General features: G+C 42.7%; 1 protein-coding gene across 2 annotated transcripts in view; it reads right to left on the bottom strand.

Moving 5' to 3' along the window:
* Positions 1-4992: 4992 nt before the first annotated feature.
* The window catches only part of CASQ2 (calsequestrin 2), a 69632-nt gene continuing 60235 nt past the window's right edge, over positions 4993-14389 (bottom strand). For both annotated transcript variants that reach the window (XM_030824779.1, XM_030824780.1), the window contains 3 exons: positions 10178-10278; positions 7906-7980; positions 4993-6409 (listed from right to left, as the gene is read on the bottom strand). In XM_030824779.1, coding sequence (XP_030680639.1) covers positions 6218-6409; positions 7906-7980; positions 10178-10278 — 368 coding nt within the window. In that variant the 3' untranslated portion in view covers positions 4993-6217. The remainder of the gene's footprint in view (positions 6410-7905; positions 7981-10177; positions 10279-14389) is intronic.

The raw sequence follows: 14389 nt of genomic DNA, 5'->3' as shown, positions 1-14389 counted from the left end.
GACACTGGCTTCTCCCCCTAGAGTAAATGGCTTTAGCACAGCACTGTCTTCTGGGGAGCCTGCTGTCCTGCAGGCAAGTCCATTAAACTCTTTCTTGCTTTAGGACTCTGAAAACAGCAAGAAACAAACAAAGAAAGTTCAAGCTCTAAGAAAATTACTGCACAAACTTCACTACCCTGGAAGCCTTACTAGATATTTCTTAAGGTAACTTAAAAATTGGGCTTTATTTTTAAAAAGTGATAGGTTACTTAAAGTAGCACAGAAATGTTAGCATATTTATTTAAATAGTCCTGCAGCAGAGACCCTGCGATTGTAAAGTGATTTAAGTATTTCTGGGTAGTGTTTGTGATTTATGGATTTGTTACCAAAAAACAAAAAAAAAAAATCACTACTGTGAATTTACTACTATGTAACCTTGTGGTCATATTTCATTATAAATAAAATAAGAATTGCTCTTCTGCCCACCGTTCTTGATTGGCATTCAGTGCAGTAGTGAAATGAGATAGTTTAGACACTGTGGAGATAACTGCATTGAGCTTTAACCAAGTGTATACTCAGAAAATTCAGTTTTGGATCACATTTTGACAAAACATGTTTTGGTCAAAGAAAGGAAAGGCTACTAACACATTTATCAGGTATTGTATGTCACAGTCCATGTTCCACCCAGGCTTGTTATCCCCACATTCTTTCAAGATAGGAGTCATCTTGGTTTTTCAGGTGAAAAAAGGAAGGTCAGAGAGGAAGGGGCTTGTCCAAGGTCTCATGGCTGGTTAACAGAATTTCAAACTAGATGTTTGATTCTAACCCCTCAGTCCACTGTACCTTGAAGTATGGTCTAAATGATTTGGCGCTTCTGGATGTTGAGGAAGGACCTAGAGACACATCCTTGAACTAGAACCTGGGGTGAGAGTTCACTGGGAGGCAGGATCTCTTCTTTCACTTTGGATTTACACCTTGCCCTTGGAAAGCTTCTCCACTATGCTAGCAAATATCTTAGGATATTTGATGGAAAGAACTTGAGAACCCCCTCTAGAAAACCCAGCCTTGCCAGTGTTAACACCTGCTGCAAGACAGGGATGCTGTTGTTCTGGCAGCCCCCCTTTGCTTTTGCCTGGCCCCACCTTCTGCTCCCACTCTGCTGGCTTGGGCAAGATGCGTGCCTTGGGCCTTGGGTGCAGGGAGGCAGGCAGGGGCTTGACCTGGCCTCTCTCTGGTGCCATGGCACCATTATGCCCCAAACTTCTTCCCTGGTTGGAGTGAGAGGGGCTGTCCACAGCCCCATCCTGTGGGGATCTCGAGCCGGAGTCCCTGGCCTGGCCTCCTTGACGTAGGTGTTCTCAGCAAGCAGTTTGCATCCCACCGTTTTACCCACACTTGTCCCCAAGACTTTTGACAGGGCAGACGTAAAACAGGACTCGGAAAACCATTTTTCTCTATTCCCATATGTAGTAAGTTTTGACTCAGTTGTGCATAAACCATAGTTTTCTGCCCTGCTGTTTGCTTTCAATGGAAGATAGTAAAGGGAAGATGGTACTCATGTGTCTCCACGTGACATCTCATTAAGAATTAAGATGTGATGGATTAGAAATGTAAAACTTCAGAGTAAAATTAAATTTTAGGGCTCTATAAGTCCCGTTTTCCCAGGTCCTGTTCCGTTTCTACGTAGATAACCCAATTTGTTTTGTCTATGAACTAAGTCTCTTTAGTGGGTTGTTTTAGAATCTCTCCAACAAAAGAACAGATTCCTAAAGCCAGGTGCAGCACTGTGAAAAGTTTCTTTCAATATGGCACCAGGACTCTACCATTTATGTCTCTCTCAGCTTACAAACATCAGCGTTTTGTCCTTGTCGTAGTGGAAGAAAGACACTTATTTTAAGCTTTGGGGGCAAAGGTGACAAACCCCAGGCTTTTATCTTGAAAGTGTCTTTGGCACTTCTCTTGGCACTGAAATGGTATTTGGATAACATTATTTGAACGTACAGTGGTTTGGTTTTGTATGTGCTTAGCTTTATCTGAGCTTTCGCTTGTGGGCATGGCCTTTTGTTGTGAAGTTGCTCGTCATTTAGGAGTGTTTAATTCTAAAAAGCCTTCAGCCTAAGAAAGCTTCATCTGTGGGGACCGGAGACTGTTGCTCAGGGAGTTAGTGATGGGACTTGGGCATCTGATCTGCAGGTGACAAGTTTAGTTCAACTGAAGTTGTAGGGAATTTAGACAGTTGCACATCATCGCCGTTCTAGGGGCCTTGTAGAAAGATGCGACAGTTGTTTTTCATTTACCAGCACCTCTCAGTTATAGAGGTAATGGAACATTCACTTACTTTTCATCATCATTCTTTCAAAAGTGAACATACAAAAATCTAAGCTTTGGCAATAATTTATTTTTATCATAGTTTACGGTAGGTTTTAATTAAATGGCAAACTCCTCTGGGACCCCTAAGTTATGGCGTGATTAACCAAATTTGATTTCCAACAGTCATTTATGACCATAACTATTGCATAGAGTGGAGGATGCCAGCAAAGATGAGGGTGGGGGCAGATACTGGCTCAGTGATTTAACTCACATTATAGATGACCCCTTCCTCAACAGAAATGCTACTGAGAGAACCAGAGAGGCCTGGGCCAGGCAGGTCTTATTTGAGAGGAGATTATTTGATAATTGCTTTGGTTAGAAGGACTTTACATTTCCTGATTTCAAGTCCAGCGCCAATTTAGAAAGTTCAGAGATGAAACCACCTGTCTTTACCTGACAGAGTCATAACTGTTTGTGTAAAAATGTGGTCAGGGATCTTCTTTGTTCTTTCTGATTAGTTAATACTGTACATTGTAACCAGGAAGAGCAGTTTTGCCAACCAGCCTCTGCTCATGGTCACTGTATGTGTATGACAAGGCCTGAGTGAGTTCCTGCATAAACTGGGTAGTGGGCTCTTTTGACACTTTTGCAAGCATGTAAGTGAATGAATGACACTACCAGCAACCATCTGTACAGGTCCATTTACTTACATTCATAAGGTTTATGCTATGAAACTTCTTCTCATTGTGATGTCAGTAACAGAGTCAGTGTCTCTGATGGAATAGTGTACCTGTCACCCAAGTTGTTTTGTTCCTTTTTGGGTCCTCCAGTATAATACCCCCCTCATCCCAATTAACTGTAAAATGTTTTACACATCACATTTTTTATACTGTAAACTTGGAAAATAAATTGAAATATCAAATCGTATCTTGTTTCTTTTCTTTATATGATTATTTCAATCTAAAAAGTTGCTTACTTTTTCAGGGACATTTTTCACTCGTGCATAATTTTGAGACCTTCAGAATTTCCAGACAACCTGTCATATTTCTATAAAAACCAAGACAATTGTGATGGATTGGGAAAGTAGAATTACCATTGTAACAAAAACTACTGGTTGCCAATCATTTTACAGTGAAGAAAATGTTTTGAATAGACAACTAAAAATGAAATCCTCAGGCTCTAAAACATGGAGATGAAACAGATCTTTTGAGTAAACCAGCAAGTGGAAAGCTATTTGAGTCAAATAAGAAGAGAGAAAAGTAACAGACCTTGGGTTGATGTGGGAGGTGAATATTGGATTATTTTTCTGAGTGGCTTGGGAATTCAAGTTAAATTATCAACTGATTTTAGATAGGTCTATTTAAAGGAAATTTGATTATTTGCAAAGAAATATGAAGCTTGTTTTCTGCTAAACTCAACAGTAGAATTTTGACAGCACACACTCAAATTCTTAGCTATTACATGGACAGAAATTAGAGAAAGCAATTGACTCGAAGATATTCATTGGTTAGGTTATTGACAAGCTGCTTCTTTGGGCCATTAAGCAAAATATACACAATTTATATCCACATAAGTAAACCCTGCTAATATACTTTGTGCTATCATTTGGATATTTGTTCCCACCAAATCCCATGTTGAAATTTAATCCCCAGTGCGGCAGTGTTGAGAGGTAGGGTCTAAAGGGAGTGATTTAAGAACTTGAGAACTTGGGTCATGGGATGGATCCTTCATGAATAGATGAACGCCCTCTCTGGAGGAAGTGGGGTGTGAGTGCATACTCGCTCTGTTAGTTCCCTGGAGAGCTGGTCGTTAGAAAGAGGCTGGCACCTCCTCTCTCTCATGCTTCCTCTCTCACCATGTGATCTCTGCACACACTGGTTTTCCTTTACCTTCTGCCATGAATGGAAGCAGCCAAGGCTTTCACCTGATGCCCAGTCTTGCAGCCAGCAGAATTGTGAGTGAAATAAATATTTTTTCTTCATAAATAACCCACTCTTAGTTATTCTTTTATATCAATAAAAACAGACTAAGACACCTTGTAAGCTCTGTTACCCAATAGTGCTGGGGAATTATAGGTATTCTGGTTAATCAATTATTCATCCACCAACTCAATAAATGAGTATCTTCTTTGTGATAGGCAAAGCGCTAAGTGCTATGGATTCTAAGATAAATTCCTTGCCTCTAAGGAGCCTGCAATTTAGTGAAAGGACAGACATGCAAATATATGTTATACCTTAAATGATAAGTGACATGATCCAGCGATGCACAAAGCACAGAGGGGAAGGGGCACCTTCAGGTCACCTACTCAATTGGATAAATGGTGCTATCACCCACCCAAACTAGGACTCCATAAAGAGGAGAAGATGTTTAGGGGAGAAGGCAATGAGTTCAGGTTTTGTTGTGTTGAGTCTAAAGTGCTTGTACAACATCAAGTCAAGATGTCCAGAGGCAGTTGAATGAATGTGTCTAAAAATCAGGCAGAGTCAAGGTTAGAGACTCATAGTTGGAAGTAATTAGCACATGGATAGTATTAATGGGCATGATGATATCATTTTGGAAGAGTATGTAGAGTTGAGATGCTGTGAAACACCATCATTTAAAGAGCAGGCAGAGGAAGCGGGGCAAGAAAGGAAAACAGAAGAAATAAGGAGGTAGGACTGGAGCCAGATGAGAATGAGCACAGTCAGAAAAGTCAAGATAGGATTTTCAACATTGTCTGAATATTTTCAAAATATGAGTTTAATGACAGAATTAGTTAGCTAGTATTCCACAAAAAGTATTGCTCTATTTTCAAAAAATTTGCACAGTGTCTTACACATGTGCTAAAAGATTGAGAAAATAAATTAGAAAATTATACTGCACACTTAACACTAAAACTACCAAGCACAATGTAACTTTTAGACAGCTCAGAAGGCACTTTGGGATTTTTTTTTTCGGTGCCTCAGGGCATCAGTATGAACTCCAATTATTGCTGCCCTGGCCAACTGTGGGAGTACGATAACTGGAGAGTTAATTGACTGCTGGATAAAGCAATCTTTAATCTAAATGGGAAGGCTCACTAGCAGCTACAGAGAAGGGGTATTCAGATCCCAGCTTAGGCTAGGAAGCCAGCTGACCCAATCAGAGACATGAACCCATCAGAAAAATGTAAAACCTTTCATCTTTCTAGTTTCTTCCCACCCTCCACTCCTGCTGATGAATATGTGAGACTTGCCAACTAGAGGGAAGTTTAGAGAGCAAATCAACCTCCCATCCCAGTTTCCTAATGTACTAGAAATGATGGTGACACCTGTACACATTTCGAGACCTCTCCATAGCCATCCAAAGACTTGAATATCCAAGTTCATAATGATATGAATGACCATCACTTGAAATAAGTTTGACAGAGCCATGAGAATATGATTTATAAGTTTGCTTCCAAGGCTGAGCCTTCTCTAAGAAGGATCATCTTGGCTAGAGGAGGGATTCCAACTGATGTTCGAGGTATGGAGGGAGCTAAATCATTAATCATGTGTCTTCCCTGCGCTCTGATTATAAGGTCACTCTATGCCTGTGAGTTAGAAAGCTGTCAATTCTGTTACTGTCATAATCAAAGACAAGTAAACTTGTGTTAGGGGATTGTTCACCCCAGACTGCCATGTTCAGGCACTGCCGTGACCCTTGATGGTCCAGCAAAGAACAAGATCTGTTCCATGACAGTCAAGACAGTCAAAATGGGAATAATTTTCCTCCTGTCCCTGCTAAGTGGGATTGCTGCATTTGAAAAGGCATTTGCTGAATGATACTGCTCCTGATGCAAAGGGAGTGGGAAAAGAGATGATGGAAAAGGGAAAGGAGCTGGCTGGGAATTGCTTGCTGCCACCTTGTGCTGTCTGTACGGTAGTGGGTAGCTGTGATTTTATCTTCATCAGAATTGTTTGGGGTTGGGCTATTCATCATCATCATCATCATCATCACTGTCATCATTATCCTCTTCATCAGAATTATCATCATCATCATCTTCATCATCATCATCTTCAGTGTTTATCTTTCCAGAAAGCACATCCTCAATCCAGTCCTCCAGCTCCTCGGCAGTTGGAAGATCGTCATCATCTGGAATCTCCATCCAGACACTGTCAGCCTGCAGTGAGGGACAAAATGAATGAGTGAGTGAATGCATGAAGGCTGAACCAGACCAGGGGTAGCCATGCTGAATAGCTGTGCTGAGTGCCCCCCGACTCTCTTACACTTATTAGGAATGTGCACATTGTTAAATGGAAATGCCAAACAGCAAAACGGTATGTGTAGTATACTGTTTGTGTTGCATAAAAGGAAATGTGTATTCCATTACCCGGTGGAATATATATGACATTTCTGGTAATATACCCATGCAACAACCACCAGTGGTTCCCTCCAGGAATGAGACTAGGGGTTGGGTCAGGGGAGTAGGAAATACTTTTTACTTTGACCTTCTATTCTACTGTTCTGTTTTAAAATGTTTTCACTTGAGCATATTTTGAAAGTTATGTATTATTATTAATTTTAAAGTAGCTTACAAAATAAATGAATGTAGAGTTCCCTAGGTGATTGAACACCTATCAACAGGGGAGAAAGACATTGCTAACTGGCCTCCATTCTTTTTTTTTTTTTTTTTTGAGATAGAGTTTTGCTCTTGTTGCCCAGGCTTGAGTGCAATGGCATGGTCTCGGCTCACTGCAACCTCCGCCTCCTGGGTTCAAGTGATTCTTTTGCCTCAGCCTCCCAAGTAGCTGGTATTACAGGCGCCCACGACCATGCCTGGCTAATTTTTGTATTTTTAGTAGAGATGGGGTTTCACCATGTTGGCCAGCTGGTCTCGAACTCCTGACGTCAGGTGATCCACCCATCTCGGCCTCCCAAAGTGCTGGGATTACAGCCATGAGCCACCGCACCTGGCTTGGCCCCCATTCTTAAGAGATTCTACCTCAGTTAAGTATGGCTCTAATAATCCTCTGTGATCATCCCTTTCTGTCCACTGTTTGCCTGATTGTATCTGTCCCCACTTGAGTTTTATGATGGTGGAGTTGTATCAGATGTATGGACTGAGATCTAAGATTTCCTCGCATTCTGCCAGTGTACCTCTCTAGCCTGTCCCACCCTCAGTTCAACAATGCCTTAACTCTGAGGAGAAGCCCCTTACTCGCATATGATTCTCTTCCTTCCCTTCTGCAGGCCTGGTCTCCTGCCTGTGGAGTAGTTGCCTGCCTGGGATTCTAGGCCACAACGGCCCCATCACCCACTGTGCAGTGATAGCTCCTGGTGTGGGTTCCCTTTTGTAAGGAGACCTTGTTGTTTGTTGTTTGGCTTTGGGGGTAAATACAGGAGAGTTTACTTGAAGGGAAAATTCCAAATCAGTGATTCAGGAAAGCCTGGCCCCATAGGCAAGAAAATGTGCCCATGGAAGAGAGCCATGGAACCACAGATTGGGACTGGCTCAGAGACCAGGCGTGGAACACACTGGCAAGTTTCCTTGAGCAGGACCCCTGCCCTCTTCTGAAAAGGCTGGGCTATATAGATGCTCTCACAATCTAAGCTGTGTGTAGCAGAAGACAGGGCAGGCCAAGGGTGCCTGAGCAAGCCTTCATATGGGATACTCACATCTGTGACATTCACCACCCCAATCTGTGGCCTGAATAGGTCAATCTTGAAAGTCTTCTCCCAATAGGCAACAAGCTGCAGCAACAAAAAAATAAGATTAGACAGCAGGCAGAGGGCATTCTCTGTTAAGGACCCACCCGCCGTCCCCTCGCAGTAACTAGGTCACCATTGGTTAAAGGTCTTCAAAACAGCTGTGAGCACTTAGCAAATTGAAGACTTGGCCCCAGCCTTCAAGCACTTCAAATAAGCATTAAATAAAAGATGACATAGCATAAATTATGGAAACATGTGTCTACAGCTGTAAGAGAGAAAATTATAGAGGTGGTCTAATGTTGCTTTCCAAATTACTTGTGGCTGTTTTATAGTTTATAGAGCCATTTCCCTCCACCTCTTTTTTAATGTCCCAGTTTTAAAAATACCTTATCTTGTGCTACATGAGATAGCTGGGAAAGCCATGATGGGTCACAAGTTGCCAAGTAAGAAGAAGGCTTCTTCATTCAACCAGGCTTGGACTCCACATGGACAAATCTCTGACTGGGGCAAAAATAAAGGAGCAAGGGGCCACAGGATTTTTTTTTTAAATGGAGATGTTCAGTGGTAGAAAATCTCCCATGCAAATATATGGCCTAGTGGGGACTAGGGATATTCAGGAATCTGGAAATCAGAATAGTCTGAAGATTTCTTCTTTGCAAAAACCAAGGCAAACACATAGAACTGGCCAGAAGAGAGGCTGGGCGCGGTGGCTCACGCCTGTAGTCCCAGCACTTTGGGACTAGAGTCCAGGAGTTTGAAACCAGCCTGAGCAACATAGTAAGACCTTGTCTCTAAAAGAAATTTTAAAAATTAGCTGGGCGTGGTGGCACACGCCTATAGTCCCAACTGCTCAGGAGGCTGAGGCAGGAGGATTGCTTGAGCCTGGGAGCTTAAGGCTGCAGTAAGTTGAGATTATGCCGCTGCACTCCAGCTTGGGTGACAGAGTGAGAGCTTGTCTCAAAAAAAAAAAAAAAAAGAACTGGCCAGGAAAACTGCAAACCATCTGCAAGCTTGTATAACAAAATAGTCAGATAAACTAGAAACACAACCAGGCAGAAGCTATATCAACAAAGCTGTACTGTATGCAGTCTTATATGGCCATGACTTTTTTATAATTACCCAGTGCTACGACATTGGTCTCAAGCGTCATGGAAGCCTCTGCCTTTGATTCACCCCCCTCCTCTACATAGGGCTGATTTTCAGGACCCTTGAGATCACTCTCAATTTTCTCTATTTAATCACAGTATCATCAGTCATGACCTATGCAACTAATGATAATTCCTGGAAGATAAAGTCATCATTCATAACCTAATGATAGCTAAACTTGTACTGATTACCACAATAAGCTTTTACCTAAAGCAGTCGGTAGACCAAGCTTTAGCATCATGTAGACCCTACATTGGAATATCACATCTATCACTCACTAGCTTTAACCTCCCCAGCTATCATTCTCTCCACCTTGTGACAGGAATTATAATAGTACCTACTTCACAGGGTTGTTGAGAGGATTCGCTGTGATGAGGCATGTAAAGTATTACTATAGTTCCAGGCATACAGTAGAATATATCAGCTACACTTATTATCAGTATGAGTACTTATTATCAGCACCAGAACGAGTACCAGGGTTCAATGCATGTAGTGTACAAATTCTGTTTATTCTTTTTTTAAAATTAAGTATAATGAAAACTTTTGGGCCATTGATCATGGACACTAGCAAAAGTGTGGACTTTAAGTTTCTTTCACATTCATCGTAGGCTAGACACTATGCTAGGTCCTGGGGAGAACATGATGAACATGACAGGCACGCTCTCTTTCTCTCTACAAAGTTCTGAACTCGCTGAAAAATGTTCATCTCTGATTTTTATTACTTAGTAATTCAGGTGGCCTCAGAATGATGGTCCCCACCCAGAAAATAAAAGTAGTTCTGGGGACAGGGAATGGAGTGATGAGGGGCAGCTCTGGAGCTGCTGCCAAAGGAGTTTACCCTGCTCACTTGGGTGGGGCCCTGAGAGTCAAGGGTTTTCAACTCCTGATCTCCAGGGAATAAGCCTAATCCTTTCAGGGTCAGCACCAGGCCCCAAGTTCAATACTGCCCCAAGGGCCAAGACCTCCCACATGGGATGAGGGCCGCCACTGGGTTTCTTCAAGTGCGCCTGCCTATTTCACCTCCTCGGACGCTAAACGCAATCATGAGGCTGTGTAAGCAACTGAGGGTGGGGCGCTGGCCTGAGCCACTCACCAGAGGAAAGTCATCGGGGTCGATCCACAGGATGCTCAGGTCGGGGTTGTCAGTATTGTCCCGGGCAACCTGTTTCAGGATCTCCAGGAATTCGTAGCCATCTGAAGCAGGATTCAAGAGAGTTAAGTAACCACTGCACATACACAGCTTCTAACGCAGAGAGCAGAGTGCGATTTTTCCACAAGGACTTCTTAGGACATTTGGTGCTTACCCTCAATTATAGGATTATTCTATAAAATGAGTCAGATGAGAGCTCCAGGCGCAAAGCAGCTTATACAAAGGAAACAATAAAAAATTTGAACAAAGGATTAAAAGTTCACAGAGAACTGGCTGGTTTTTCACTGGAAGCCAAACTTCATTTGTGAAAACTGCCCAGCCTTGGGTCAGAAAGTCAGTCCCGGAACAGAGAAACCCCTGCCTGTCTTGAGATCCTGTTTCAAGAGATCCTGTGCCATCTCTTGAAACAGATGCTTTGCTGTCTCTTAGAGTCCCCAGTAACATTTGCTCTATGGACCAAGAATGTTTACGCCTGGACCCTTAGTTTTCTACAACCAGGAATGGCTAAAACCTTCAAACCAAACGAGCTTCTGATTTACAGTTGGTTTCACAGCTCTGGGATAGTAAACGGGGCTTCCCTCCGTCTCTCCCTATTTCCTTGTATACTGGGCCCTCCCTCTGTTCAGTCAGCAGCAGTCATTGCCCCAGGGGTGGGATGATTCATAAGAAAAGCAGAGAGGAGCTTTGTAAGCTTCAAGAACACGAACTTTTTAGCTTTAAAAGCCTAAACCTTGAAGGACTGGGAGCATACAATTTTTGCCATAAACAAAAATTTTAGGAGAACGTTTAGTAAGAGATAGCATACTCTCAACCCTCAGCACCACTCCCCAGCCCCCAGCTAGAAACTGAAAAAATAGTTTAGATTCTGAAAGGTCCCTGAGAATAATAAACTGTGCCTGTGTGTGTGCACGTGTGTATGTGTATGTGTGTGTGCATGTGTGTATGTGTGTGTGTGTGTATGCATGCGTGTGCATGTGCAGAAACACAAGCCATGTGTGCATGTGTGTCCATGTACAGAATCTCCACTGTCTCAGGGAATCCCAGAGTACAGAAGACCCATGATTTGTCCCAGAACTAAACTCAGGCAAATGAAAAGATCCCAGAATCCCTTAGAGAACCCCCTAGTATAGAAGCACTAGGACAGAAAAGTCTGTCAGAAGGCCCCATGGAGTTGCTTGTCATTCTGAGGAACTTGGACAGATAACGATGACCCATACCAGATGTGCACCCCACTCAGCTATGCCTGGGAACCAGAGAGACCCTGGATCCCTCGGGATAGTGGGGTTGGGGTGGAGGACCTTAATTATCAGCCCCAGCTTCCACCATTCAGTGGTATACACTCAAAATTGAAATTTAGGTTCAGTTCTAAATAATAAAGTTACATTTCTTGCATAGCTGAATTTGTGGCTTGAAATTTATACCTTGAATACAAGTAACTCACCAGCTACTTGGGAATTCAATTAACTGTGCTTTCTTTGCAAAGTTTTTCTTCTTTTGTCTGGAGTCTCAGCAAACTTGAGCTCCTCCCTATGGCCTCTATTTAGCAAGCCTCTCCTCTCTCCAGGAATGCTAGCTTTTGTTTGGCTCTTTTGGACTCTTGGTAAAAGTTTTTTTCTACACTTCATTATCTCTAATGCATTCCAGGCAAAACGCATACTATTCTTAGCAACTCTACTTTGAGTTTTTGAGTTGGTGTAGTCACCATTGCTAGCTCACACTGAAGATTCAGGCTGAGCCCCTTTAGGCCTTATTACCTGGGGAGCAGAGCGACCTCTAGTGGAGAAGTAGTTCCTTTTTTTTTTTTTTTTTTTGAGAGTCTCTGTTGCCCAGGCTGGAGAGCGTGGTGGGATCATAGCTCACTGCAGCCTCAACCTCCCAGGCTCAAGTGATCCTCCTGTGTCAGCCTCACAAGTAGCTAAAACTACAGGTGTGTGCCACTATGCCCAGCTAGTCTTTTAAATTTTATTGTTTTATTTTGTACAGACAGGGATCTCACATTGTTGCCCAGGTTGGTTTTGAACTCCTGGGCTCAAGTGATCCCGCCTCAGCTTTCCAAAGTGCAGGATTACAGACGTGAGTCACTGTGTCAGGCCTAGAAGGGGTCTTTATGGCCGGTGGCCACTTCTTGCAGAAATACAGAGTGGACCTGGGTGATCTTTTAATCTGTGCTCATAGCCATATTGCAAATGAGATTATGACAGACACCGGAGATTGACAGGGCCCTAAGCATTAGAGTTCATTTATCTGTCATTGCGGGGCTGGGGGTGAGGTGGGGTAGGGGCATTACTCCTGCTGCCTGTAGGTGGAACTGAGAAGGTCCTGCCCCTCCAGTGTATCACTGGCTGACATGTGTGGACACTATGGGTCCTCCTTTGGCCACGTGTCTGTCACAGGAGAGGGAAATATGGTGCCACCTTGGTTATCTGTAGAGATAGGAATCATAATACAAAGACCACAAGGAGGAATTCCTCCAAAACAACTTCAGTTACTGTTTTTAGCTGCAGAAAACAAAGAAATGATAATCAATGAGGTGACACTGCCAGTACTTTGGAAGATGAGAGAGAGTCAAATGTAAAAGGGGCATGACGAAACTGAAATTCACAAAGAGGATGAAATGCAAAAACACAGACTCAAATGAAAGTAGAAAGTAAACTTGCGGTGCAAGAGACTGATTCACGTAAAGGAAAAGAGAGTCTAGGCAGGCAGGAGTGTTGTGGAGGGACAGGATCTGTGACCCAAAACTATAAGCTGAATACACAACGGAGCGCTGTTGTTTTCTTATGGGAAAAACTCTCTTAACATTGGGATTCATCAAAAGGAATGTGGTATACAAGGACATCCCGACTACATTCCTATTTGACATTCTACAGCAGGTTAAGAGTTGAAAAGAAAAACTGAACTGTGCAAGAAAAATCAAATGGGTTGTAGTTTTTATGTAAATGAGTGAAGTCAAAAGTGTGGCTTAATGCCCATTTTCAAGAAAATAAAAGTTTCTGTAAGGAGAATATTCTTTGTGTCTATAGAGAAGCAAAGAAATCTCAAAAACCACTCCCAGAATAAATTAATAAATAAGGTTGACATTAAAGCTGAAAAAGTTTCCTCTAGATCCAAGGGCAGGTTTCTGATGTTCAGGGTGATGAATTCTGTAATGGACAATGTCTGTGACCCCGAATACTTTCAGTGACAGAACAGAGCCCATTCTTCAGGGAGTCAGCCCAGCATGGCCCTTAAACACACAGACTCTGGGGCCAAATGACCTTGGCCAAGGTCCTGGATGTACCCTTAGAGTGTGACTTAGAGCAAGTTATTTAATGTTTGTCTCTTCATCTGTAAAACAGGGATGATGAAAATGATAGCATCTACTTCATCGGGTAGTTGTGAGTTAAATGAGTCAGTATCTCTGAAGCACTTGGACAGTGCCTGGCATATAGTAAGGTTTAGCCATTATTTTACTTAAATTACCTGACATTCAATATTCAAAGGCAAGGAAGCTGGCTGGAACTCCCTAAGCCTGGCCATTCCTCTGTTCATTTACCACATCGGTATCAGGTTCAGTGATCTGGGCACCGGGAGTGGGGTAGAGGCAGTCTTGGATCCACGTGGTACATGCTCACAGAAAACTATATCATGAGAGTGTACAGCGTGGGGCGGTTCCTTCCAGCTCCTGTTGCCGATTCTGTGACCAAAGTCTTCAGGGATGGCTGTGCCAGCTGGTGTGACCACAAGAACCCTGCCTTGATAACTGGGTCAGGGAAAGGTTTAATTCCTTTGCTTTTAAGGCATTAGCTTGTGTGGCTATTCCTGATCAAAGGCTTACGAGCCTCCGAGGCTCTCCCCTCTTCAGACACCAGCCTTGAGTGTAGACTTGTTAAAATGGATTCTCAATCTGTGAAAGTGAGTTAAGGCAGCTAACCTGGTCTCACATGTATTCAGTTGCTAAAATTGTAAGTTACAAGTTCAATTTTTTCCAAAGAGAGCCTCTGTTTCTTTGTAAAACTGGCAGGTCCCCTGGAAAAGAGAAACATTCTCTGTGGATCCTCCCTTTTTGACCAGGAAGGCAGATGTAGGAAGCTGCATTTCACTTTAGTAATTCAATGTTAAGCAAGGGCTAGTCCACTGTTAAAATTACATGGATGAATGACTGAGTTTAAAATG

The sequence above is a fragment of the Nomascus leucogenys genome, chromosome 12 (genome assembly GCF_006542625.1).
Source record: "Nomascus leucogenys isolate Asia chromosome 12, Asia_NLE_v1, whole genome shotgun sequence".
NCBI classification, from domain to species: domain Eukaryota; kingdom Metazoa; phylum Chordata; class Mammalia; order Primates; family Hylobatidae; genus Nomascus; species Nomascus leucogenys.
Note: the sequence above shows the minus strand (reverse complement) of the source record. Positions and strands in the feature narration are given on the sequence as shown.